Source organism: Filicampus tigris, chromosome 2 (assembly GCF_054856515.1).
Source record: "Filicampus tigris isolate MCC_2025a chromosome 2, RoL_Ftig_1.0, whole genome shotgun sequence".
Lineage (NCBI taxonomy): Eukaryota > Metazoa > Chordata > Actinopteri > Syngnathiformes > Syngnathidae > Filicampus > Filicampus tigris.
Window position 1 is genome coordinate 35,030,103 of NC_141218.1, and position 24,662 is coordinate 35,054,764.

At 40.6% G+C, this 24,662-nt stretch overlaps 1 protein-coding gene across 1 annotated transcript; it reads left to right on the forward strand.

Moving 5' to 3' along the window:
- Positions 1-513: 513 nt before the first annotated feature.
- On the forward strand, positions 514-22,320 carry clint1a (clathrin interactor 1a). The gene is made up of 12 exons (XM_086023867.1): positions 514-819; positions 5,485-5,589; positions 8,131-8,227; positions 8,535-8,643; positions 9,074-9,238; positions 9,348-9,531; positions 11,182-11,401; positions 11,490-11,577; positions 12,833-12,898; positions 13,347-13,645; positions 18,407-18,599; positions 20,335-22,320. The coding sequence occupies exons 1-12, from the start codon at positions 779-781 to the stop codon at positions 20,676-20,678; spliced, it is 1,911 nt and encodes a 636-aa protein (XP_085879993.1). The 5' UTR covers positions 514-778; the 3' UTR covers positions 20,679-22,320.
- The last annotated feature ends 2,342 nt before the right edge of the window (positions 22,321-24,662 follow it).

The following is a 24,662-nucleotide window of genomic DNA, read 5'->3' on the forward strand; positions in this document are numbered from 1 at the left end:
AGGATACAGAATCAAAACAAAACGCTTTAAATAAATACATGACTTTATCTAAATTTAAAAAAGAAGAAGAAACGAGTGCCAATGTACAGTCCATGCATGCTCTCCCTTTTCATTTAAAGTATTAATTCATTTGGGGTGGAAGTAACTCATCTATGAAGAGTTGCGCTGTAGCTTCAAGTAATGCTAGGCTGCTTCCTGACTACCGTTGAGGTGTTCTTGAACAAGGTGCAATATCTACCTTTTTAACATTCAAAATGTGCAGCACTGCATGGCATGCAGTGCATGCCCCTCTCACTGCATGCCTACAATTCATGTGTGATCTGTGTCTGTGTCGTATGCAGCACAAATATAGAGTGTGAGTTGAACTTCCCCTCCCCTCGAGTGTTGTATAATAATAAAGCAGAAGCACATTTTAAAAGGGCAAAATTGTTTATTCACTGTTGCTCTGGTTATTTGTCATCTAAACGTAATAGTACAGTAATAATGAGGAAGGCTATGATAATGTAGCGTTTATGATCACATTTTGCCTCATAAGTTCAATGCTGTGTGAGGTCAGTTAGTTGGTCTGTACTTTTGTTTTACAATAATGCATCAAGCTATTTGAAATAGCGACTTCCCGCAGTAACCTTTCCCGGCGGCCTGGTGGTGCGTTTGCGCCTCCTGTCTTGCACGAGAGGTGTAACGACACTTTACTTTTCCCATTTCAAGGTTTGGTATCGGTGTTGGGCTCCACTAAAGCGTTTGAGCGAGGCGGTGAGCTTCTTTTCACAGAGCCAAGATGCTGAACATGTGGAAGGTTCGAGAGCTGGTTGACAAAGCGTGAGTATCTCGCAGATCGTTCGCCTTGTTTGTGACCGGAGTTTACCTGTTTGAAAGAGACACGTATCAAAAACTTTGACGTCACATTGCTCGAACAAGTTAGCTAGCTTGTACGCTGCTAACCATAGACCGCAGAGAACACCCAATAGTTTCACATATATCGTGTGTATATGTAGGTGTTACTATAGTTTCTGCTGATAGCTTGTAGCGTCGCGGCACTTAAGTGCGTTGTTGGTGTTTCTCCTGACAGGTCAAGGCAGCTAAGAAAGTTAGCCGACATGCTAATTTCTTAGCGTACTGGCTAGGTGGCTAACTGACCAGGCTAGCCAGCTAAGCTAGTTTGACAGCTTCGGATAATGAAGTTAGAACGTTGCTGTGGCACAAGCTCGACGCCTAGTTTGAAAGAATATTATTTAAATGCACAAACTCACTGTGCGACGTGGCAGTTATGTTACTTGTTCTAAGTTTCGCTCACTTAAGATGCACTGTATGAATGTACAGTATGTGAACGTCTGTGTCTGATGTCGAACAAGACCGAATCGGGGAATCTTTGACTGTACACAATGATTCAGGTAATTTTGTCACTCCAACACACATTTCCACATAATATGGCACGAAATACGGTAGACGAGGTTCCGGGTTAGCCCAGTAAGTCATAATACTTGCGAACGTAGAAAACAGAACAACTAAACAAGATGAAATGATAAAGAGATGGAGGGACGCTAATTCACTGTACTATAACGTTCTTTATATTATTTTATGTTTTTAAAAGCGTGTCCAACAGCGTATTTTAAAAGTCATTTCCGCTAACAAGCCGTTTGTCTTCTCAGTATCATCAGGTCAATTCAAGCTGTTAGCAAGCGAAATGATTTAACAAGCCTATGCAAATGATTCCGCTTTACACTGTGATTCTTAGATGTCAGTCCATTTTCATGTCAGTTGAGTTGTGTGTTAAGCACAAGATAGAAGTAAATATACTAGCTTCGAACTCTAGCAACTTGGTTTTCTTTTTACATTTCAAGATTTTCGTTTATCTTATAGTAGCTTGACAGACACAGTAATTCATCTATTATTGTACAGTTTGGGGGTCAGAATTTGCAGACTAAGACTATTTACTATTAACACACAGAATCAAGTGTGTGTCCTGCATCATTCAAAGTGATGTTATATAATTAGTGTAACACGTTTATGACTGCGTGCTTTGGTTAGCTTTTGTTTGTTTAGTTTGTACATGTCAATGGCGATGGCTGGGTGTGTGAATAGTAGAACACTTGCGCTCATGAGAATCTACAAACTTATGACTCACGACGGAAATGTATGTGATAGTGCATCACTGTGAGAACTGTGAGTAACGCAACTTCCACTTATCATATATCATACATCAATGCAATGGGCGCCAGTGAAGAGATAAAGCATTGCATCACCACATCATTTCTCAGTGCCCCCTTTAAAGGCCCCGATAGACCAAACCGACGTCGGAGGTCGTGAAGCGTCGTGGCTACTTTAATCGCCGTCTGATTGGTGTGGTGTACTACCGTCGTAGTATGGCAACGCGTCTATAAGCGTCTTGGGGCGTTTACGTACGGTATGTTGAATTGGCGTCGCCAGTCGTGACATTTGGTCACTCTGATTGGCTGTTAGCTAGCAAATCAGCGCGCGGAGCACCAACAGGACGTGACAAATGCGGATAAACGGTGAGCACGCCTTCGCTGCCTTAATCTTCTTACAAGTACAAGAGCGAGGGTTGATAATGGAAGTATTTCACAATACCGTGTCAAGAACGTGAGAGTTTACTTCGCGTGGGAATTAATCGTGAGCGAAGTATATAGCCGAATGCATTGTTTACGTTGTTATAATCTGCCCCCGGCCAACATCTTTCCGGTTGGATTTTTCTAAACAATGAGAAATAATGACCACTGCCGCCGATGGTATGGAAGGGTATTACATCTTATGCATGCGCAGAAGGTACTTTAATGGTCAGCGTCGCTGTCTGTCGTTGCGGCGTTTTCCTCCAGCGTGACGTGCCGACAGCCGGCCGGACGCAATGGGGGGTAAGCGTCTGTCGCTGTTGCTGAACGTCGTTTTGGTGTATCAGGGCCTTTAGAGGATACAAGATGTTGTAAAGTGTCCTAAAGTGACTGAGGATACATCCTGATGATAGAACATACAGAAAGAACTTGAAATTGATTGCCATCGAGTTTTTCCAAGGAAACCATTGATAAACATGGACTACTTTTTATGGTAGAAAAGAAAACCTGCCATACTAGTAAGGATGACACTCCAGTATTTTACTATTTTGTTGCCATGGGCTTCTTTTACTCCTCCAAGGAACACTATGTCTTCCAAGTGTTAGAATCCTGTGCAGCTGGATGTAGTGACCCAGCCTGTCTTCCTGACCACAGAAAAGGGTGTGTCCCGGTTTAACTACTACCAAATCAATGCTGCTCTTTCAGGCCTCATGATGAGGTGGCATGAGGCAAGTGAGCATGTGCTGAATCCAAACATTGCCCCCACCATGTTTTCGCTGAAGAACAGTTGCAAGTTCATTAATTAATAGTAGTAAAATGTTTGGTTCTACTGTACTATTCTTTGAATTACAATTCTGCAGTCTTGAGAAACAAAGTTGCTTAACTGACTCGAAGAATATGAGAACAGTATTGAGTACTGAACTCTATATATTTGTAGGCCATCACAAACATTTCAGCAATACCAGTGTACTACTGATTGATTTTAATTAAAATGTTTCTCTCTTGCGGCACGGTGATCGACTGGTTAGCACGTCTGCCTCACAGTTCAGAGGTCGTGGGTTCGATCCCGGCTTCGGGTCCCCGTGAGGAGTTTGCATGTTCTCCCCATGCTTGCGTGGGTTTTCTCCGGGTCCTCCGGTTTCCTCCCACATTCCAAAAACATGCTTGGTAGGTTGATTGGACTCTCTAAATTGCCCCTAGGTGTGATTGTGAGTGCGGATGTTTGTTTGTCTCTGTGTGCCCTGCGATTGGCTGGCAACCAATTCGGTGTGTCCCCCGCCTACTGCCCGAAGACTGCTGGGATAGGCTCCAGCATGCCCCGCGACCCTTGTGAGGAGAAGCGGTATCGATAATGGATGGATGTTTCTCCCTCTATTATATATAATTGAATCACTATTTTAAAATAAATATTTTACGGTACAGGCACTAGCTTAACTCATTCTATCCCAATGACATATTTATGTCATTTCACAATGGGTCTGAAAAAGTCTGGTATTGAATGAGTTAAGAAACTCAAGTGTAAAAAGAAGTTAACTGCTGAGCAATAAAAATGAGTAAAACCACTTACATTTTGACATGTGACTGAACGAAAAGGAAGGCTTGCTGAAAGTGAGTTGTCGGTGTGGATGATTCTTTCTAACGTTGACTGTCATTGTTACGTGTAATAGGAAATTTACTGTTGTGTAGCAAAACTTTGAAACAATAAATTGTGCACTTGCCTTTCATTGGTATGACATGATTGACGTGACGCAGTGAAAGTGGACGTGTGCCTCCAGGTTAGTCTTCACATAAACAACTTTGCAGTAATATCATTGTCGACGTCCCAAACACGAAAAAGCAAAATGGAGTGTGGAGTGTGTTCGATGCTCACTGAGGTCATGTCTCATGAGATTTTTACAAGTCTTGCTTATTATTTTTGATGTCTCTCTTGAAGTTTCACTGAAGACTTTTGAGGTCACCTCTCTGTCTGAACTTTTTGTCAGTTTCCAAAATGGAGGATCGTGGACCCCCCCAGTAGATGGCCCCACATTGTTTTTTACAAGCATTTATTCTTTTGTGGTTTAATCTCTACATACTCGTCAGCATTTTTGTGCCATTTTGTGTTCAATGAGGTCACACTCTAACCATAAACAGAAGTTGCATCATGTTGTTCTGAGGGATCTTTTGGATCAATGCAACACATGGCGTCAGTTTGTATTGTCGTCACGATTTTTTACAGGCAGAGTATTTTTACAGATGGCTGAACCTCTGTCATTAATTACATTATGCATGCTTCACTACCAACCTTGCTGTTTTTGTATTTACATTTACAGTTGGACAAGCCAAATCATATTCTGCTGACCTACATTTTAACTTTATTTAAATGTCACCAAACCAGAGCCCGCTCTTTCTCTTTCTCTCTCTTGCCCTCGCTCTCTCTCTTTCTCTTTAGCTTTCACAAGGGATGCAGGTGTTAGCATCCCCATGTATCGTAGAATGTCATTGACCATTTCATGCTTATACGAACACAATTTGCTTTTGCCTGTTCAACTTCATGTTGTTGTTGTTGTTGTTGTTATTGTTATTATTAAAAACTCATTCTTTTGCAATGACATATTTATGTCATTTCACAATGGGTCTGAAAAAAATCTGGTACTGAATGAGTTTATATGAATAGACACTGGGGGGGTAGACACTGGGTTCATCCATAGAGCTCACCCAAGCAACGCCCCCTTGTCCCAGTGTCCAGACTAGAAGAACAAGAGTGTGTGGGTTTGGGATTAATGACTTTTTTTGCTCCTTCTTTAAACAGAAATTATGTAATTTGGATATTAAATACGGAACATAATTTTCACTTAACCAACATTTCATGTGTACGATTTGTGTCTTATTTCTCACTCTCTCACTCCCCTTTTTAATGTTTTTTTCACCTCCACAGAACTAATGTGGTAATGAACTATTCAGAGGTGGAGTCTAAAGTCAGAGAGGCCACCAATGATGACCCTTGGGGACCATCAGGACAACTGATGAGTGAAATTTCAAGGTTAGCTCACAGTCTACAATGTTAAGGGTTTGCTGTGCCTATTGTTTTGCTGGTCCATTTTACTTTGAAACAGCATAATTGTGTGTTTCTCACACCTCTAATATATTGACTGAGACAAGAGGTGTGATCATTAAAAGTAAGGTTTTGCTACGTTGCATCAGTCTGTAAGCATTAGCAATCATGCTATAAATTCAACATTAGGCGAGGATGGCCGCGCCACTGTGGTTATACGGTATATTAAAGTAAAACAGAGTTCATCCCATTTTATGCATTAATCAAAACTGTCACATCAATCGAAATTATTACAGTTTTAAAAACACTGTTATTTACTGTACTTTAGGGCCCGACTGATGAATCGGCCGATTCATCGGCAAATTGGCTGATGTTGGCCAATTGTATTTCCCTCCCTGTACCCTCACAATTTATAATGTTGTGCACAAATAATAGTGATCTCATAGACACATAGTAAACAATATTATAACTTTGATTCCAGCTAGGGCTGTGCAATTAATCGAAATTGAATTAAAATTACGATTATTACACTCCACGATTACAAAATTGGCATAATTGTAAAAAAATGATTATAAATATGCTTTTATATCCAAGGCACTGTTTGTTTACACACAAGGAAATTATACTTGAATTCCATGACATTTCCATTACAACCTTTTAAAATTTTTAGAATAACTAATTTTACGTATTTTTTTGGAACTTACATAATTATAGTGTTTCAAAGAAATTTGTCTTTCTATTTTTTACATTTAAATATTTCCTTGTTTTGTACCAAAACATAAATGACCATTTCAATAATCGTGATTTCAATTATTACCAAATGAATTGTGATTAATATTTTTTAATAATCGAGCAGCCCTAATTCCAGCAATGTGTACCGGTATACATGTGTCATTTAAATACAGTCATTGGATGGGGCTGTCAATTGGTAAGTCATGAACCTTGATTTTTGTTTTTATTTTTCTATTTTTTATTTTTTTTTACAACCATTTCTGCAATTCATCCAGCGGAATTGACTGTCTTGAACGTCACTATTTTACACACAACTGAAAGTGTTTAAAAAAACAACAACATAGTGACTACTGGTAACACAAAAACATGGCAAGGGTTACTGTCCTTGTCACTTCCATAATTCAATGCATTGTGATGCAGTGTGCTCATTTCTTACAATACATTCTTTCAATCAAGTACTGTGACTAATGTTTTAAATGTAATTATTAGTGCTGTCAAACGCATAAAATTGTTTAACTAATTAATCGTCAAATCTTCCATAATTAATCGCGACTAATCGTATTTTTCAACTACAATTTTTGACGAAGCTTGGAACCGTTATATACTTGAGTAAAATCTTGGAATTAATGTGGAAAAAAAATAGAAGTATATTTCAATTCAAAGACTCTTCTAATAGCTTTCTTTGATCCTTGAATACATTTTTTTTCCTGTAAAATACAACAGTCGAACGATACAACAAAGATGTACAATTAATAGGGTATTTGAATTTGGCTGTGCAAAGTGTGCAAATTATTTTGGATTTCTCCAACTTTTTTTTGAAGTAAAACTACATACATGTCAGTCTTTGAGACAGTGACTCTCCTCTAAGTTTGGCTGCACAGTGAGCAGAGGTCAACTGCTACAGTAAGTAAATAAAACCGAGTTAACTGAGTTAATTTTTTTTAGTGCGTTATGAAATTTAAATTAATCTCCATAGTAATGCTTTAATTTTGACAGCCCTAGTATTTATATAAACCCACATGCCCCTGGCATGATGCAGCATAACCTTTTTCTCTCTTTGTATTTGTTGTATTTTTTCTACCTCAAATTTTTTCCTTCCCTCTGTATTTGTTCATCTTTTACTTGAATGATTGTTGTATTTGTATTGGTTGTTATACTTGAGCTTTATATTTGATAATCATTTAAATATGTAAAAAAAAAAAACGACTAAGACACCACAATTGAATAAAAGTGGGCCTTTAACAAGATGACAAATTGTGTTGCTAAAACTCTCATTAAATGGTAGGTATTCCTAAATATTATTTCATTCTTTGCACTTGACTGTATTCCTTGAAAAAAAGGTGTGCAATGTTGTTTGGGACTTTTTCTGGCCACTGGGTAGTTATGTTTCATTTTATGGATTTCTTTTTCAAATTAATTTTGTGTGTTCTATTCAAAATATATTTTATGACTTTCATTTAATTTATTAATTTACAAAAATAGGGGACCAAAAAAAGAAGTTATTTTAGGTGTTATGTGTTTTTAAAAATAATTTAACAATTTAATAATAACCGTTAATCCATTTTTTTTTTCGTTATCAGCCTAAAAAAATCAATAGCAGTCGGGCCGTAATTTCCATCTATACTATTGATCCTATGCTTGCAAGAATCTTACACGAGATCATTTGAGTGAATGCAACATTTTGCCCGGTAACAATTTTACTAGACCTGCCAGATAAAATGTTGGATTAGATGAATTCCAGATAAAATGTTGAATATGTTACCTATTTCTCGCCTCTGTAAATGTGTCAATGTTCAGAGCAACCTTCATGTATGAGCAGTTCCCAGAGGTGATGAACATGCTGTGGACCCGCATGCTGAGAGATAACAAGAAGAATTGGAGGAGAGTCTACAAGGTCTGCTGGCCATGTACAACAAACTCTTTGCATACATACAGTATGGTAATCAGGGCAAAGACCCATGGGCACATAATGATAGACCCATTTAATAATGTAGCAAAGATTATATTATACTCATTTAACACACCTACGATATGGTTAGAAAGGAAACTAATAGCATGTTTGCCATTTTTAACATTTTAATTGTGAATTGAATTGTTTGCACCAGCCCAGAAAAAAAATCCATCTTGATCATTTTGGGTTGTGTACTGCAATATGTAGGTTCAGAATTAATACTCTTAGTTTTATCTGTCCTGCCTTGCAGTCCTTACTGCTGCTTGCTCATCTGATCAGGAATGGATCAGAGCGGGTTGTCACAAGTGCCAGAGAACATCTCTATGACCTCAGATCATTAGAAAGCTACCATTTTGTTGGTAAGTGGTCCCCCCCCCACCCCCCGCACTTCAAGTTTACTCAATAGTTCCCTTTGCAGTTTGGAAGAGGCGTGCATACGGTAGCATGTCAAGCCACCACAACTCATTGTCACTTTAATTCTTAAGTTCTGCTTTGATAATGAGAGGCTTTCTTCGAACAGAATGTTAATTAACAAAAGCTTTAGTGTGAGCTATGATGAAAGCTCTGCTTATTCCACAATTCCACGCGCACGCACACACGCACACACACAGTCCCCTAAAGCTGCTTTCATTATTTTCAGCCGTGTGTGTATTTAAGGTGCAAGAGCATCCATTTTCTGCTCACCAATGGTTATATATAGAGCTATCAGTGTATGCACATCAGCACTACAAAGTAGCATTTTTTCCAATCAATCCATGTTGTGATGCTGCATATATGTACTCTTCCTAGATGAACATGGGAAGGACCAAGGAGTGAATGTGCGCCAGAAGGTGAAGGAGATGGTGGAGTTTGTCCAGGATGATGAAAGGCTGAGGGAAGAGCGGAAAAAAGCCAAGAAAAATAAAGATAAATATGTTGGTGTGTCTTCTGACAGTAGAGGATATCGAGGTTACTGTAAGTGCATTCTTGGCAAATCTAAACTAATCTCAGTCCCTTCCACAAAAAAAAAAAAAAAAAAACAATGATTTCACCTAAACTTCCTGCTGCGCTTTCTTTCCTCCAGCGGGGGACAGGTATGACTCCAGTGAAACACATCACCGGTGGGATGATGACTGGGAGAGTAACAAAGGGCAGTTCCCTTTCAGCGATAAGTTGGGAGAGATCAGCGACAAGATTGGAAGCACGATTGACGATACCATCAATAAGTTTAGGAAGAAGGACAGAGATGACTCACCAGACCGTTTCAGGTAGGGGGAGTGAGTGGCAATGTCCCAAATACCAACAATTACCAAATATATCTATGGATGCCCACACACCATTCACTATAGTAAGGCTAATTTAAAATGTCTTGAAAACTCTGAAAAAAATTATCTATAAATTCTTCTCACTATTATTATTTCTAAGCATTTCAATTTCCCACAATAGTGTACACGACTCTACTGTTTGAATATCTTTAATTTTAATAATATATCGGGAGCATTAAACGGCTGACCATTTTAACACGTCACCAGTTAGAAAATGTAAATCACAATTTGAGGATGAATGAAATTAAGATTCTGTCATCCGTTATGTTGCCTTGTTTTATTTTTGGCAGTCCATATTTAGTCTAATGTGGTTAGTCATTATCTTGCAATAGTGGGAACTAGGCTTGTTTTTCAACAAGGGGGGTGAGAACTGTGTATGTCTTTATATTTTTACATTTTTTTTTCCAAAGTGTCACGCAGTGGTCATATCGTTGCACAGCATAAGTATACAGTATATTGGAAGGAGATCAGCTATATAGAAATTGTGACTTTTGGCTTGTCCCATCAGTTGTCTCCACTGCAAGTCACTTGAATGAATAAGGAAAAACACATTAAGCATACAAGTATCAAATACTAAACTATGATCCTGTGATGTGTCCTATGTTTTATCAAGAAAAACAACAATGCATAACTTCATTTAGCAGTAGCAAGTTATATATTTTTTAAAATGTTTGTTAAAAATCGAGTAGTGATTATGGTGTTTTTCTTTATCTTTAAATATGAAAACACCAACCGTGGCGAGTTAAAACTTCACAGTAGAATTCTCGAGGAATGCCGAGTAGCATGTAAAATACTCGAATTTTTCTGATGGTACAAAATAAAGCCAAGTGTTACATTTGATTGAAGAAAGCTTCAATCCCTCTGCACAAACTGTTGCAACTGAAGTGTTGTTAGTGATAAGAATTTGACCTCATTGAAGGTTCACACACCGGTAGATAAATAAATGCTGATGAGAAGTCAGACCATAAAAGAACAAATATTTACAATGAAGAATGAAGGGACTTAAATTTTGTAATGTGTTCAAAGGAGATGTATTGTGCTAATTTTCACCAAATTTAAACAGTTCCCAAGTGTTGTGTAGGAGCAAAATTGGCACATGCTTTTGTTAAACTACCCCAAGGACAGGAATTACAGCACACTTCCCACCCATGTTTGCAGAGCCATGTTGAAATCAGCTTGTTTGAGGGGGTAATCATACCTCATACAAATGAGCCCCTCCTCACTCTGCCTCCCTCTAATGCGGCGTAACAAGACAAGTGCAGCTTTGCGTTACCAAGATGACCAGGAGAAGAGCTAGGAACTTGCTAGTTACTAGTTGCGCTCAAGTGGCAGGCTTGACACTGTATCAACTGGGTTTTCACTTGCACTTCGGCACCGATTTATACTTGTCAATCACTGCGCACATTCAGCAGGCGCGTGGCCAAAAAAACAAATACCTGTAGCCCAAGATTGATATCTTCTGCCACCTCGAGGGTTTTGTATGTCATCACTTGCATAAGGGCTAACAGACTTCAGTACAGTGTTCAAAATATGAAGATATCTCAAGCAGAGAGCATTAGGCTTTCTGTCATCTGTTCATTTCTCCTTGATCAGTGACAACGAGGAGGACCGAGGCCGCTCGTCTCAGAATGGCAAATCGGGCAAAGAGTTCAAAGATGAAGAAGAGACCGTTACCACCAAGAGTGTACAAATAGTCCAGGCAACGGAGACTACGGCCACCCGGAAGAGGGGAGGCGTCCCATCGAAAAAAGTGGACTTGGGGGCGGCAGCCCAGTACACAGGAGACAAGAGCCCAAACGCTACCACCAAACAGGTTGTGTGTGAATCCACATCAGATAAACTTTATCTGGCTGTAAGTAGCATATGCCCCTTTTCTGATCTATCTGTATTCTCTATTGCAGCCACAATCAGCAGCAACACAGCCCTCGAGTAGTGGACTAGTTGACCTATTAATGGTGGACTCAACACCTTCACAACCTCCTTCCACTGGTATAATTTGCCGTTTTTTTTTTTAAACTGGGTTTTATTGGGTAATATTGGTGTTAGTTTAGCTAGTTGTGTCTGGCGCTGTTGTCACCACTGACGCACCAATTAAAAAAAAAAAAAAAAAATGTACATGCTGTTTGTAGGGTGTGTCCAAAAAATAGCTGTGGTCAAGTTAGTTAGGGAAGGGCGCCGTCTCGATAAAGGCCTAGGTAAAGCAATCCGACGTTGGCCAACTGTGAGTGACTCTTACCCGCTGTGGCACGTCGTGCTGGAAAAATTCACCGCAATGACAGACCGCAACGCTGACCATGAAAGTACCTTCTACGCACGCGTGAGATGTAATACCCTTCCATACCATTGGCGGCGGTAGTACTATTTCTCATGCTTAGAAAAATCCAACCGGAAAGCTATTGGCCCGGGGCGGATTATAAAAACGTAAACAATGCATTCAGCTATCTATATTCTTCGCTCACGATGAACTCCACGTGAAGTAATTCACGTTCTTGACACGGCATTGTGAAATACTTACATTGTCAACCCTCACTCTTGTACTTGTAAGAAGGCAGCAGGGGAGGAAGGTGGACTCTGTAGGAGTATTGGTGGAGAGTGAAATGAGGATGGTGATGAAGTCCATCCTCTGCATGACACTGTGGCGGCTCAGAGAAGCAGTCGCAGTGACAGATTTCTCTCCATGCGATGTAGGACTGAAAGATTCAAGCCTCTACAGGTGGCTGTTCAGGATGCAAATTGCACCTGAAACCATCACAGTGATTTACAACAAATAATCTCCATCAGATTACGCAAAGCTTCCCCGCATAATAATGAAATGCCTTTATCATTACCTAGCCTTTGTGTGCCACAAAATCAATCCAGGTCCATACAATGAAGTTGATTTGTTGAGTCTGTGCACCTGGCTTTTCCAGGCAATAGGAAATGCCGATCTGATGGCCTAACAAGCTCACTGTCAAGATAGCTTGCTTCAAACCGACAGTTGCGCACTTGTCACAACGTGCATCTGCTGGCGCTAGCGTCAGATTTTCGGGACAGTTGTAGGAGGGGGCTAATGTATAGGAACTAAGTGCACCAGATGTTTTGGGGAGTAGTCCCTGGTGAGTGAAGAGGGCGGGAGGACTGAACAGATGTCACCACCCCTCCTTTCTGCCCAACACTCCTGAACACACTGAAGGAATGCCAACTGTCAGCTGAGCACCTGGAGCTCTTCTCTCAAATGGACGTCTTTATGACTTTCTCATTGCAGACTTGATGAGTGGATTTGCCGACTTCTCTTCACCTGCTGCTTCTGCCGGCCTTTCCGCTGGATCTGGTAGGATTCAAGGCTTTCTTTTAAGTGTGCGTTGTGCCATTGTAGCTACCCCGGCATGCTGCTAGAATATTCAGAAGGAAAGCTGGCCATATGGCGCATGCTACCTGCTCTGCATAACAAGAACAGACACACATCAGCTCCAGTTATGGATGACAAGGAGACAGGGACGGAGGAAGACAGGGTGGGGGTGGATGGGGGTGGAGCGGAAGTTGAGACGGAGAGACAACAAGCAGAATCAATTCCATTAAATTTTAAAATGGGGCATCAGTTATCACTGAGAATCCCATCCATAAAAATGGACTGAGCCGACTCACACTCAACTGTTGATTTGCCAGGACAGGTCTGATTTCTTTGTAGAATGTGACAGTTATTTATACTCCATTTATATCAATATCACAGCAAACTTCCCACAAATGACTTTTTTAATTGTTGCTCTTTCGTCCTGCAGCTGCACCGGTCTCCAGCAACAACGCAGACTTTGGAGAGTGGAATGCATTCCCTGGTGGCCAGATGCCAGCATCTGCTCAGCCTGTAGACACCAGTGGAAGTGACCTTTTTGGAGCCATGAGAGCCGGTCCTTCTCTTGCCCCGGCCCCAGTCGCCGCTGCGGGCCCCACTTCGTCCTCGGCAGATCTGTTTGACTTGATGGGGCCGACTCAGACATTTACTTCGTCTCAGAGCCTCAACTTCAGCATGAATAGCTCACAGAGCATGAGCACCACAGGCCTGCCTCAGTCGAGGTCACAGGTATGCATGGTTGCACTCATACGCCAATGCATCCATTCTTCATAATTTATCAATATGCTTCGAATTACATGACATCAGTTTCATGCTGACATTTTCGGTTTGGAGTGCTGATATGATCATTTAATGTTGCATGGCTGATATGACGTGTACGATTCAAAAGGGACTAGAGAGCATACGTTGTAGAGAATATGCAATACTCAATCACAGTACTTTACCAAAGAAAGCGTCACTCCATAACATTTGTGCTAGAATCGCCATATAAGCTGATAAATACACTCTTTATTTATAACCTCGTGAAAATAAAGCCTTTTGTGAATGTTTTTTTTCTTTCTTTAAAAAGAAAAAAGAAAACTTAAAATGAAATGAGCTAATGGATACTCACAGGTTTGACGTAATCAAACAGACAACATACAACATATTGACTTCGGAAGCTAATTTTGAAACAGAAAACCTTTTCTCTCACTTCTTTGTGGAGTTTGGCGTTGTACGTTTAAATTAGCTATTGCAAAACCTAAGCAGGGATAACTGTTATTCGGCATTAAATACTAGGACAGGAGACATGACTTTTTGTGACATCTGCTGTCGAAATTGCTAAAACAATGTTGCCTCTGGAGACTCATCATTTTGCCAATAAGTATTTTTTTCCCAACTCCAAAAAGAAAGGACAGAACATGATCAAGAGAACATGACAGTGAAGAAACAAAAGACATAATTACTTCAACACAGTCATATGATCAAAGGTGATAATTATGTCTAGTACAAAGTGTACCTACAATGAAGTAAATAGGGTGTGAGAAAATGTATTCATGCCTTGAAATTAAGGTAAATACATCAAATTTAGAAAAAACATCAACACTCCAAATACTTTTTACTAAATAATATTGAAACTGTTAGCACTTAAAAAAAACACACCCACACACACAAAATGCCTTTCCTCTATGTCGGGGGGAATATACTTTTTTTTTTTTTTAAACTTTTCATTGCTTGTGTACAACTAGTTGGGTTTGCGGAGTGCCCACAGATCAAGTGTCAAATTATACAACCAAATAAATATTTTGTTAGGCGGCAGCCCGTTACAAAAAAAATGTCTGTAACCATGATGTTAGGAATTTTGCAGAATTGTAAAGTCACATTTACACAGTTTTTTCCAAATGTGGCTCGGCAGCTAAACTGGGCAAAAATAACCCTTTTTCAAGTGATGGCTCCACTGAAGTTGTCATGTCAAAGCCAATAAGTAAACATTGCTGGCAAAGATAAGCTTTTTCCAACAGTGGTATCAGTATTGGTTTTTGATAACCAGCACATACTTGAATCATGATTTGTTGTGTCACACACACTGACCCGTGCACAAGTTGACAAGTATAATTAGCCGGCTTGGTGAAGAAGTGCTGCTTCCACAAGTGAAAATACATTTTGAAATTCTCTCTATGGGGGGCTTGTTTTTCTAATCAGGCTCTGGGACGCTTGAGAGCAAGTAGACACTCGTTTCGTGCTACGCCTTAGCTTTGCTCTCATGCCCCGATAACAAAAGCCATACTCGACACTGTACGGGGAAGGTGTAAGCAGCGGCTCATTTGAATGAGACAGCATCTCCCCCACAAAAACAGCCCATTTTCAGTGAGGCGAAAATTATGTTATACTTCTTGATTCTTGGATAGTTTGAAACTTTGAATTGCAGGACAATAATAGTACAATCACAATGTCGCAGACATTACACATTTTTAAGACACTTGGGGAACTGCCCCTTTAAGCAATATGCTGAGTGTATTTCCGATGTTAAAAGTAATGATGAATGTTTTGCGATATAAAATTGGCATTTTGAAATGTTTGTCACCACTCATTATAGAACAAGAAAGCTCTTGTGCAATTATGTTACATGCTGCTTTTTGGGCACATTAGTCAAGGCACACGTGTGTGTGATAAAGTCATGTCTCGTCATTGAAATGTAGACGCCAACCTCGATGATAGGGTAAACGGGACACCCGCTTTAAACCCTGCAGTCTTCTAACTACTGACAAAGAATAAGAACACCAGGTTTGAGATACAAAAAACTACATTCAAAGATCCTGTAAAGTGGTGGCGGCATCCATAAGCCTGTTAGCTCAGGAGCTAGCTATCAACTAGTGTAATAAACAATTTACTTTCCCTGAATTGTCTATGTCAGCGGTGTCAAACTCATTTTTTGTCGGGGGCCACATCGTAGTTATGGTGTCCCTCAGAGCGCCGTTATGACTGTGTTCCCATATAAATAAATGTATGATCGCCTTATATGATGACACATACACAACAAATTGATGGATAGCGAGTTTCAAAATTAGAAGCCGGAAGTAATTGTTCAATTATTTTTCAATTTATTTTGAAGGGGAGGATTGGTAACAAATAACACATTGCAGTATCTCATATCTCAGTGTTGTTAAAAGTGAAAACAATTTGCAAGAAACGTGAAGTTGACGCACATGATTTGCCTTCGCGGGCCACATAAAATGAGCTTGTGGGCTGGATCTGGCCCCCGGGCCTTGGCTTAGACACCTGTGGTATATTTTGCGTGGACCGCCGCACGGCACACGGAGCGAGGTGGTGGCGAATTGGACGGCCCCGCCGTCGGTCTGCGAGAAAGAAAGCGAACTAACATGCTAGGTAGCTGCTAGCTCCCAGCGTTCTCCACCAACTTACACATCGCACCACGCGTGCATACTTTCAACGGAGACGAGCAAGCCAAACAACACAAAACACATAAAACTTTAGGAAAGATGGGTTTCTTTTGCATAGCTTCCTAAACAAACTGCACGCTGGAGTATGAGAAAATGCCAATTTATTATTGCTAAGTAACTTCCAACTGCGGCGGCCACAGATGAAATGAGGGCGCTCTGTACTTCTATATTGGGGGTGTGCCGATTCATGCCAGGAACTGTTTTTAGCCGCGCTCCCACAAATTTGGACAACTGGCTTTACACGGTGTTTAAAAATGCTACATATGTTTGTGGCTGTCAGCTGTGGTTCTTTTAAACAGGTCCTTGACCTACTTAGAGGGGAAGTCAACTCAATAATGTTCTTTACAGTAATATGTTCTATACACGCCAGTAGTCTAAACACGGCATTCGGATTAATATTGTGTTTGTGGAATATGAATTAAGCAGCAAAATCCACCCGTTTTTATCCATCTCAGGGGGCGGCCATTTCGAAACTTGCTGTCGACTGAAAATGATGTCACAGTTGCTCAGGGTCAGGTAACCAAGTAGCCAGTCATGGCTCAGCTTGTGAACGTCACATGACCAAACTCAGAAAACGGAGCTACTGTGATGTCATTTTCAGTTGACAGCAAGGCTGCCTGAGATGGATAAAAACGAGTAGATTTACCTGCTAAATTCCATCCATCCATCCATCCTCTATACCGCTTATCCTCACAAGGGTCGCGGGCGTGCTGGAGCCTATCCCAGCAGTTTTCGGGCCGTAGGCGGGGGACACCCTGAATTGGTTGCCAGCCAATCGCAGGGCACACAAAGACAAACATCCGCGCTCACAATCACACCTAGGGGCAATTTAGAGAGTCCAATCAACTTACCATGCATGTTTTTGGAATGTGGGAGGAAACCGGAGTACCCGGAGAAAATCCACGCAGACACGGGTAGAACATGCAAACTCCACACAGGGAGGCCGGGGCCGGGATCGAACCCACGACCTCTGAACTGTGAGGTGGACGTGCGAACCAGTCGACCACCGTGCCGCCCCTGCTAAATTCATATTCCACAAATGCAATATTCATTACAATACCATGTTTAGACTCCTGGGGCCAAATAGAATATATTACTTAAAGACATTTTTGGAGCGGCCTTCCCCTTTAAACAAAAGGAGACAACCACCACTCCTTTCAAATTAATTAAGATCAGACCTCAGACCTACAGCTCTTCGTCATCTGTTAGTACTGTTAGTTTTTCAAACTGTGTGCCAGTGTGCCGCGAGATATTGTCAGGTGTGCCGTGGGAAATGATTTAATTTGTGTGCCTGTGCGGTGTAGCGCCTGGCAGCGTAATCCTGTCTTTATTACATTGTAGTACTCTTCCATACCAGCAGGTAGCAGCAGCAGCAGATAGCTAATTGTCTTTGTTTAGAGACAAGCGAATTAGTGACTTATGTTTACCCACACAGGCCCATGTTTCACACAAAGTATCAATATGAAACATTATAAAATACTTTTTTCTTTGTGTTTATTTAATTCTTATTCAAGACGTTATACTATAACGTCTTTCTTCAATGTTAAAAAAATGTTCACATAAACAATATAACGCTTATATTGCTAAAATAAGATTTTTTCCCCACAATTTCAGCTGGTGATGTGCCGCGGGATTTTTTTCAATGAAATAAATGTGCCTTGACTCCAAAAAGTTTGAAAAACACTGCTGTAGCATATATTACTGTGATTGTGGCATAGAATATTTCTCTCCCTTAACTCATTCACTGCCATTGACAAATTTACTCGTCTTTTCACACATTCAATCCCAGGAATTTCTTTATATTTTTTCAAATGTTTTCAAACATTAGGGTAAAAGAGTGTCTGAAAATGTCTGGCAGTGAATGAGTTAATATGAATATTACTTTCTCTGCCAAGGACAAAGAAAAATAACTAAAGACTTGTAACATATTACTCTTGCTTACATAGTATCAAGATTTCCTCAGTATTGTAAAAAGCTCATATTTATTTATTTATTACAAAGGTCTTGGCAGAGCACTTTTAAGGTCCATTTTGATTTATGCCTTTGCCAGCCCCTACAGAACATTGGGGCGCCTCTCCAACCGCAGACTGCTCAGCAGGGAGTCGTTTCTCAGGGTGCTGCAGCCAAAGCGTCGCTCCCTTCCACCTGGTCAGACCACTCGGTAAACATCAGCCTCGACTTGCTGGGACCCGGCATGCAGGCGCCCAAGCAGAGTCAACCCACCCTCAACACACTTCAACAAGGTAACAGGAAGACGTCCCTTGCATGAATTCTAACTCTGTGACCTAGCTGCTTTTAAAACACCCCCCCCCCCCCCCGTCAATAATACAGTGCAGCATGGTCTTGCATTCAACAAGGAATTAATTTGCATCTTTGTCGGCGGAACCACATGGTTCAACCTCAACATGAAAGGCTTATGCACTCACAAGTAGGTTAACTAGGAAGATGCTCATAAATAATCAATCATTCAGAATCATTAAGAATTTTGTCAATCTGGCACTGTTTTGGCAATGTTGTCCTAATGAATGTGGCAGCAAACAACCAGGCTTGTAATTAATTGGATTTATCAACAGCGGAACCTCTAATCCCTTCCAGAGATGGAGAGAGAAACAAAAATAACATTTTGACATTCTTAAGGGTCAGACACGTGTACAAATATGTAACCCCTGCTATTAGCAAAATGTACAAACAATAGCCTGGTTTACTTGGAGACTTGAATGATTTCATTCCGAATGAAGCTCTCTGGTCACCGGTTTACATGTGACCTGATCTATTCCGATCAGCCGTTTACTTGCGCCACCCTGTTAATCAGATCATCTGTGTTACAGCCGCGTGACACGCGGAGATAGAATGGCAAATTTCTGGGTCGACGCAACCCAGCAATCCCGAAGCGGTGCTCAAAACACTGGACAGCAAGGCGGGAAAAAGATGACTGCTACAATGGCCAGTGTGAAAGAGATTTAACTGCCAAACTAGTGGAGGAAGTTTGTATTTGAATTCAACCAATCAATTGTCAATACATGACAATAATGTTCCCTCTAATTTTCCATTTGTTTGTGAATTTTCTGTCTGAGCATTCACACACATTCCCCGAGGCTTCCTTGGACCACGGTGAGCAACATCAGAAATGCACATGACAGCCAAAAACACCTGTCCAAAACTGATCATTTTCTCAAATTCACACTCTTTAGATTAGATGATGATGAACATTAATATTCAAAGTAGGGATGACACCGATACCGATCACGCATGAGTGAGATCGGCCGATGCCCCTGTAGCTACGGCCCTGAGCCATCAAAGTGTGCTCAACCACATGAGCCAAATCAACTTTTCAATTCTTTGTATGACGGCAATATAAAAATGCGAAATGTCAATACAGCTCTGGTTTTTAATTTTTATGTGCCGTATATACATTTGCTGTGCGCTGAGGGGGTGAGAACCATGCGCTATTGCGTGCGCTCGCATCTTAGAGGGAACATTGCATGATAACATTTCAAAACAACACACCTAGTTTTGAAAGGAATATGCGGATCTTATGTTGACATCTTACTGCTTTGAATGTTGCCTGTCTTCCAGTAAATCCCTTACTTTGAATAACGTGTTGCCACAAAGCAAAGGAAATAAGGCAATACGCCGCAAATTCAGTGATTCCCTTGATGCTTACTGAACCGGCGTCCAGCGGTTCTTGCTGAGCTGAGGTTCCGTACAATATGGTGATATTTGTAATAATATCCTCCATTTATATTGTGCCTTTAAGGAACCCACCGACGCTTATTTCTTTCAATGAAAATGTTAGTTGAATTTCTGGAGGTTTGATGTATTTTTCTTACTGATGAACAATGCAAGCAAATGAACTTGGTGGCCAGCATTGAGTCATGCTGAAGGATTCACGGCTAACAATTTGCTTTCCAACGCGACCAAGATAAAATGGAACCCTGAAAGAGCGCCCTTAAATGTAACTTCTTGATTCCATTGCAGGCAGCCAGGCCAGCGCCAGCATGCTGTCACAGGGATTTTCGACAATGAACCTTGGACCCTCAGCAGTCAGAGCGCCTGTCAATACGATGATGCACCCCAGTTCTGGAATGGCAATGGCACCCACCCCTGGCATGATGGCCATGGGGATGCCCCCCAACCAGCCAATGATGGGGATGTCGATGGCTTCCAACCAGGGCATGATGGGAATGGGCATGGGGATGGGCATGCACATGGGAGGGGTGACAATGACGATGCCCGCTGCCATGGGAATGGGAATGAACCCGGCAATGGTTCAGCAGTCCAAACATGACACCTTTGCTGACTTTGGTAACTTTGGGAAGTGATGAAGAAGAGCAGAGATGAGCCAAGGGGTCACTGGTGAAGGATTGTCCCGAGCTTCAAACAAAGAGTACTTGAATAATGTCAACTCTCACAATACCAACACTCTGCAATCTCTTTTCTTTTAAACGAATAATGCTGTGTAGTGAAGCGGATCTTCATGGATGCGTGTGCGTGCGTATGTAGTTTGAACCAATGATCGGTGCGGTCTTCAGACGGCTACTGTAAATTGTGTGCCTTGCTGGTCATGAATGTCAGGTGTGTTTGCTTTTATAACCTCAATCAAACGGAATCAGCAGAATAGCAAAAATGTATATACATATATATCGATAGATGCATCACTTTTTGAGATGCCTGCTATCGAATGACGCGTTTGGAGAAGATGATCAGCCATTTTAACGCTCTAATATATCAAGTTACCTCTCATTTTGTCGTCTGTCTTCCTTTAGCCTGTAAATAGAAATCGACGTCTCTTTCGTGTAAGATAGAAAGAACTTTAATCTGCAGCGAGCGAGTGAGTGAGTCAGGTGGTAACAATGTCAACAGTTGCGTCATCCTCACAAAGGTGATTTGAATTAAGAGCTCATTGTTACCTTCTCTCCACAAGCCTGATCACTCTTGGCTGCAAAAGCCGTTTTCCACAGCCACACCATCCTTTCTCATTGCTACAATGTGATGGCTCTTCGTGTTGCTGTACATATATAAATTACTTCTAATGAAGAGTAGAATCACGTCGCATTTGAAGAAGATAATCAATACTTGGGGAAAGTTCTTTTTCCCCCCCTCCCAAGTACAACCCAGAGTGCCTGCAAGACCTTTGCCTTTTCTCTTCTCTTCTGTTAACTTCCATAAAGAAGACAATGTGACCATGCAAGTATTGAAGGCAGCAACCACACCATGTACAAATAATGTACGTTTGTACTCGTGCCTCAAGCCAAGTAAACTGTCAGTACACAAAGGCAGTTGTCTTAATTGGTTCACTTAAACATCTTGACTTCCTCTCTCCCCTTGTGTCATTCTGTTGGCGCAGACTGTTTGCCGATTGCATCACATTTGTGTTTAACTTCTTATTTTCACATTTCCAACAGCTCACATGCAGTATTTGTCAGCGAGTGCGTATGTGCGTGCATTTCCCTTAGGACTAAGCAGGTGTTGAGAGAAATGAGCGAGAGGACTCACAGTGGTCCTGACCTGTCGGGTGTTCATACAAAGCAGTGCTCCCCGCTGGATGGACCAAGTGCCTCCTGACCCTTGTAACTGTAATATTACATCAATCTTGGGTGCCTGATTTTTTATTTTTTTTTGCCAATGATGTTATTAATAATTCACACGCGCCAGAGGATGTGGATCCTACAGCCTTGGGGGCCTGTAGCTCTTCGGGGTCTTGCCCACTGATACATTGTAGCCTTTTCTTTTTAAGTCTGGTGCATTACAATGACCAAAATCTATTGTTTTCTTTCATCAGTTTGTTTTATGCAAGTTTATTTTTTTCTACTTTTGATCTTCTGTAAGAATGGGGGTTGTTACTGAAACACTAGTTTATGCAAATAGCAAAAAGAAAGTCCTTTGAGAAATTTTGCATTATTCCCATTTTGATTTACACAGCAATATTGCTTATCTACAACATTAAACAGTTGATTGAAATGATTTAATGGTGTGTGTTATTTGGTGCGTTGTGTCATTAGCATCATTGGAAAGAGCTTCAAAAGCACGTAGTGAATTGTATTCATTGTGGCAATTGCTTCTAGTTGATTCAAACGTGATCAAAAGTATCATAAATGCTGCCATTAATTCGCCATGACAATAGCATGTCAAACAATCAAGTAGTCAGTATTAACTGTCTACCCCAAGTTTTAAACGCTGCTACTATAACCTTACATGTACTCGACCTTTAGACCAAAATAAACCATTATACACCTGAGGATTTTTTTTTGTCTTGCAGTAGATGGCGTCACTCAAGTGCAATTTGCTATCGTACATTTTATGCTAAATTGGTTGTTCTAGACAAGATGACTGCAGACAGTTTTATGTTATGACTACAGAACACCTGCTTGGGCTAAGAGGGAAGGCAAATACCGAGTCTGTGTTTATAGAGAAAATACAACGTTTTCATTTATTTTTGGTTTTTTTATTTTGTAATTAGAGGACACATAACGCTATGACGGAAAGTAGGCGTGATTGTACGACACAAAACGTTCAAGTACAATTGATTCTAAAAGCAACTCATAAAACTGCGTCTGGTTTAAAATAAGACAACTGCCCTACTTTCATTGCACACCAATTAAAATTTGAAAAATACACAAAAATCAGTAAGGCGATGAGCAACCTCTGCCACAAAAAAAGGCCACGAGATGCAGTAAATTGTGCTTTTATGGGTAATGTGCCCATTAAAGAGTAAAAGCAATCTGAGACGTCAAGACAAATGACAGCTTTTGAGTGCCATCTGCAATCTCAAGCATCGCAAACTCAATTATTCATAATGCATTTATGAAGTCCGCTGAGACCGCGCTGTCATTCCTGTTCAAACTAACTGGAAAAGCAACATCAAGAGACAAGCTGGAGACGGTGGCCCCATCCGAAGCACCGTGTGTATGCTGACACCTGCTGGATGGTGCGAGAACGCACCAATGGGAGTTGGGGGAAGACGATTACCGCCCAACTTTATGGATGGGTGGTCCACGCGCCACCAACGAACCAATTTCATGTAAAAAATAGATAAATAAATAAATAAAATAAAAATAGACACAGGGCCAGGTCATTTGTAAAGGAAGTTGAAAATAAGTTAAAAGGTGTATGTAAAATTGTATATTTTGATTTAAAAAATAAAATCATTCATTTTATATTTAATTCAGAATTAAATATAAGTAATCAACCAATTATTTAATCAAATAAGTGTTTCTTCTATTTTATTTACAATAAACAACTAACCAATTATTGTATACTGTTTTTTAAATAAATGAACAATAAAACATAAATACGTTTAATTAACACATTTTGAGGGGAAAATAGTGAAATTAAAGGAATAAACTCAGTACATGCTCAGTGGGCCATACTTAAAAAACCCATCGGACCACATATGGCCAACAGGTCACACGAGGGTCACCACCAAATAATTTGTCAAGGGTCTGCGATTTACGACTGAAAACCGTTCTTACATCGATGACATAATCTGTGCGTAAATTGGAACGCGCCGTAGTCTTAATCGAGGAAGTAAAGTCACAATTACAAAGGAAATTGTACTAAACACACCAGGCCACAAGAAAAAAAATGTAAAAATCAAATGGAAAAAACACAAGTACGGCGGTAACTGAGCATGCTTGTGCCATGTGACGACATATACTTCTCTGCCACGTGAACTCGTTCACTGTGGAGAATGATAGAATCTATAGTACTGTTCATGGATGGACTAGTGGTTCATTGTCAATAGATAATATCCATGCTCTCTAGTCTCTACTCATGTATATTTTATTTTGCTGCAATTATTTTGAACATGTCCTGTAAAAGGTGTCATGTGCGGTTCGATTAAAATACAATTCCATTGTAGTTATTTTATTATACAGTTCTCATTATGACCTCTTTGAGAGAATTTCACCACCTTACACCACCCAGAGAACCAGATCATTCACATGCCGGCATGCAAGTGTTAGTGTAAAGCTCCTCTTGTGTTGGGAGGGCAGGGTCAAGTCAGTGCCTTGCTCAAGAGCAGGAAGCAGACTAGACTCTCAAACAGCTAGTGGCCCCTTTTGCATTTCTCTGCAACAGTGAACCCTCCGATCCTTAAAAATAAGATGCGGCAATTCCACCATTGGTCAATAACTTTCAAACAGCACCCTCATCCATCCACTGGATTTATTTGTGTCCATGCGTGCGACGTGCTTATATTATTTCATGTTGATGCAAATTAGTTTTGTTTGTTCTCGGCAGAGGCCTTGCGCATTACCGAGTTCTGATGTGGAAGATGGTGTGACATGTAAAAAAAAGACACCAAA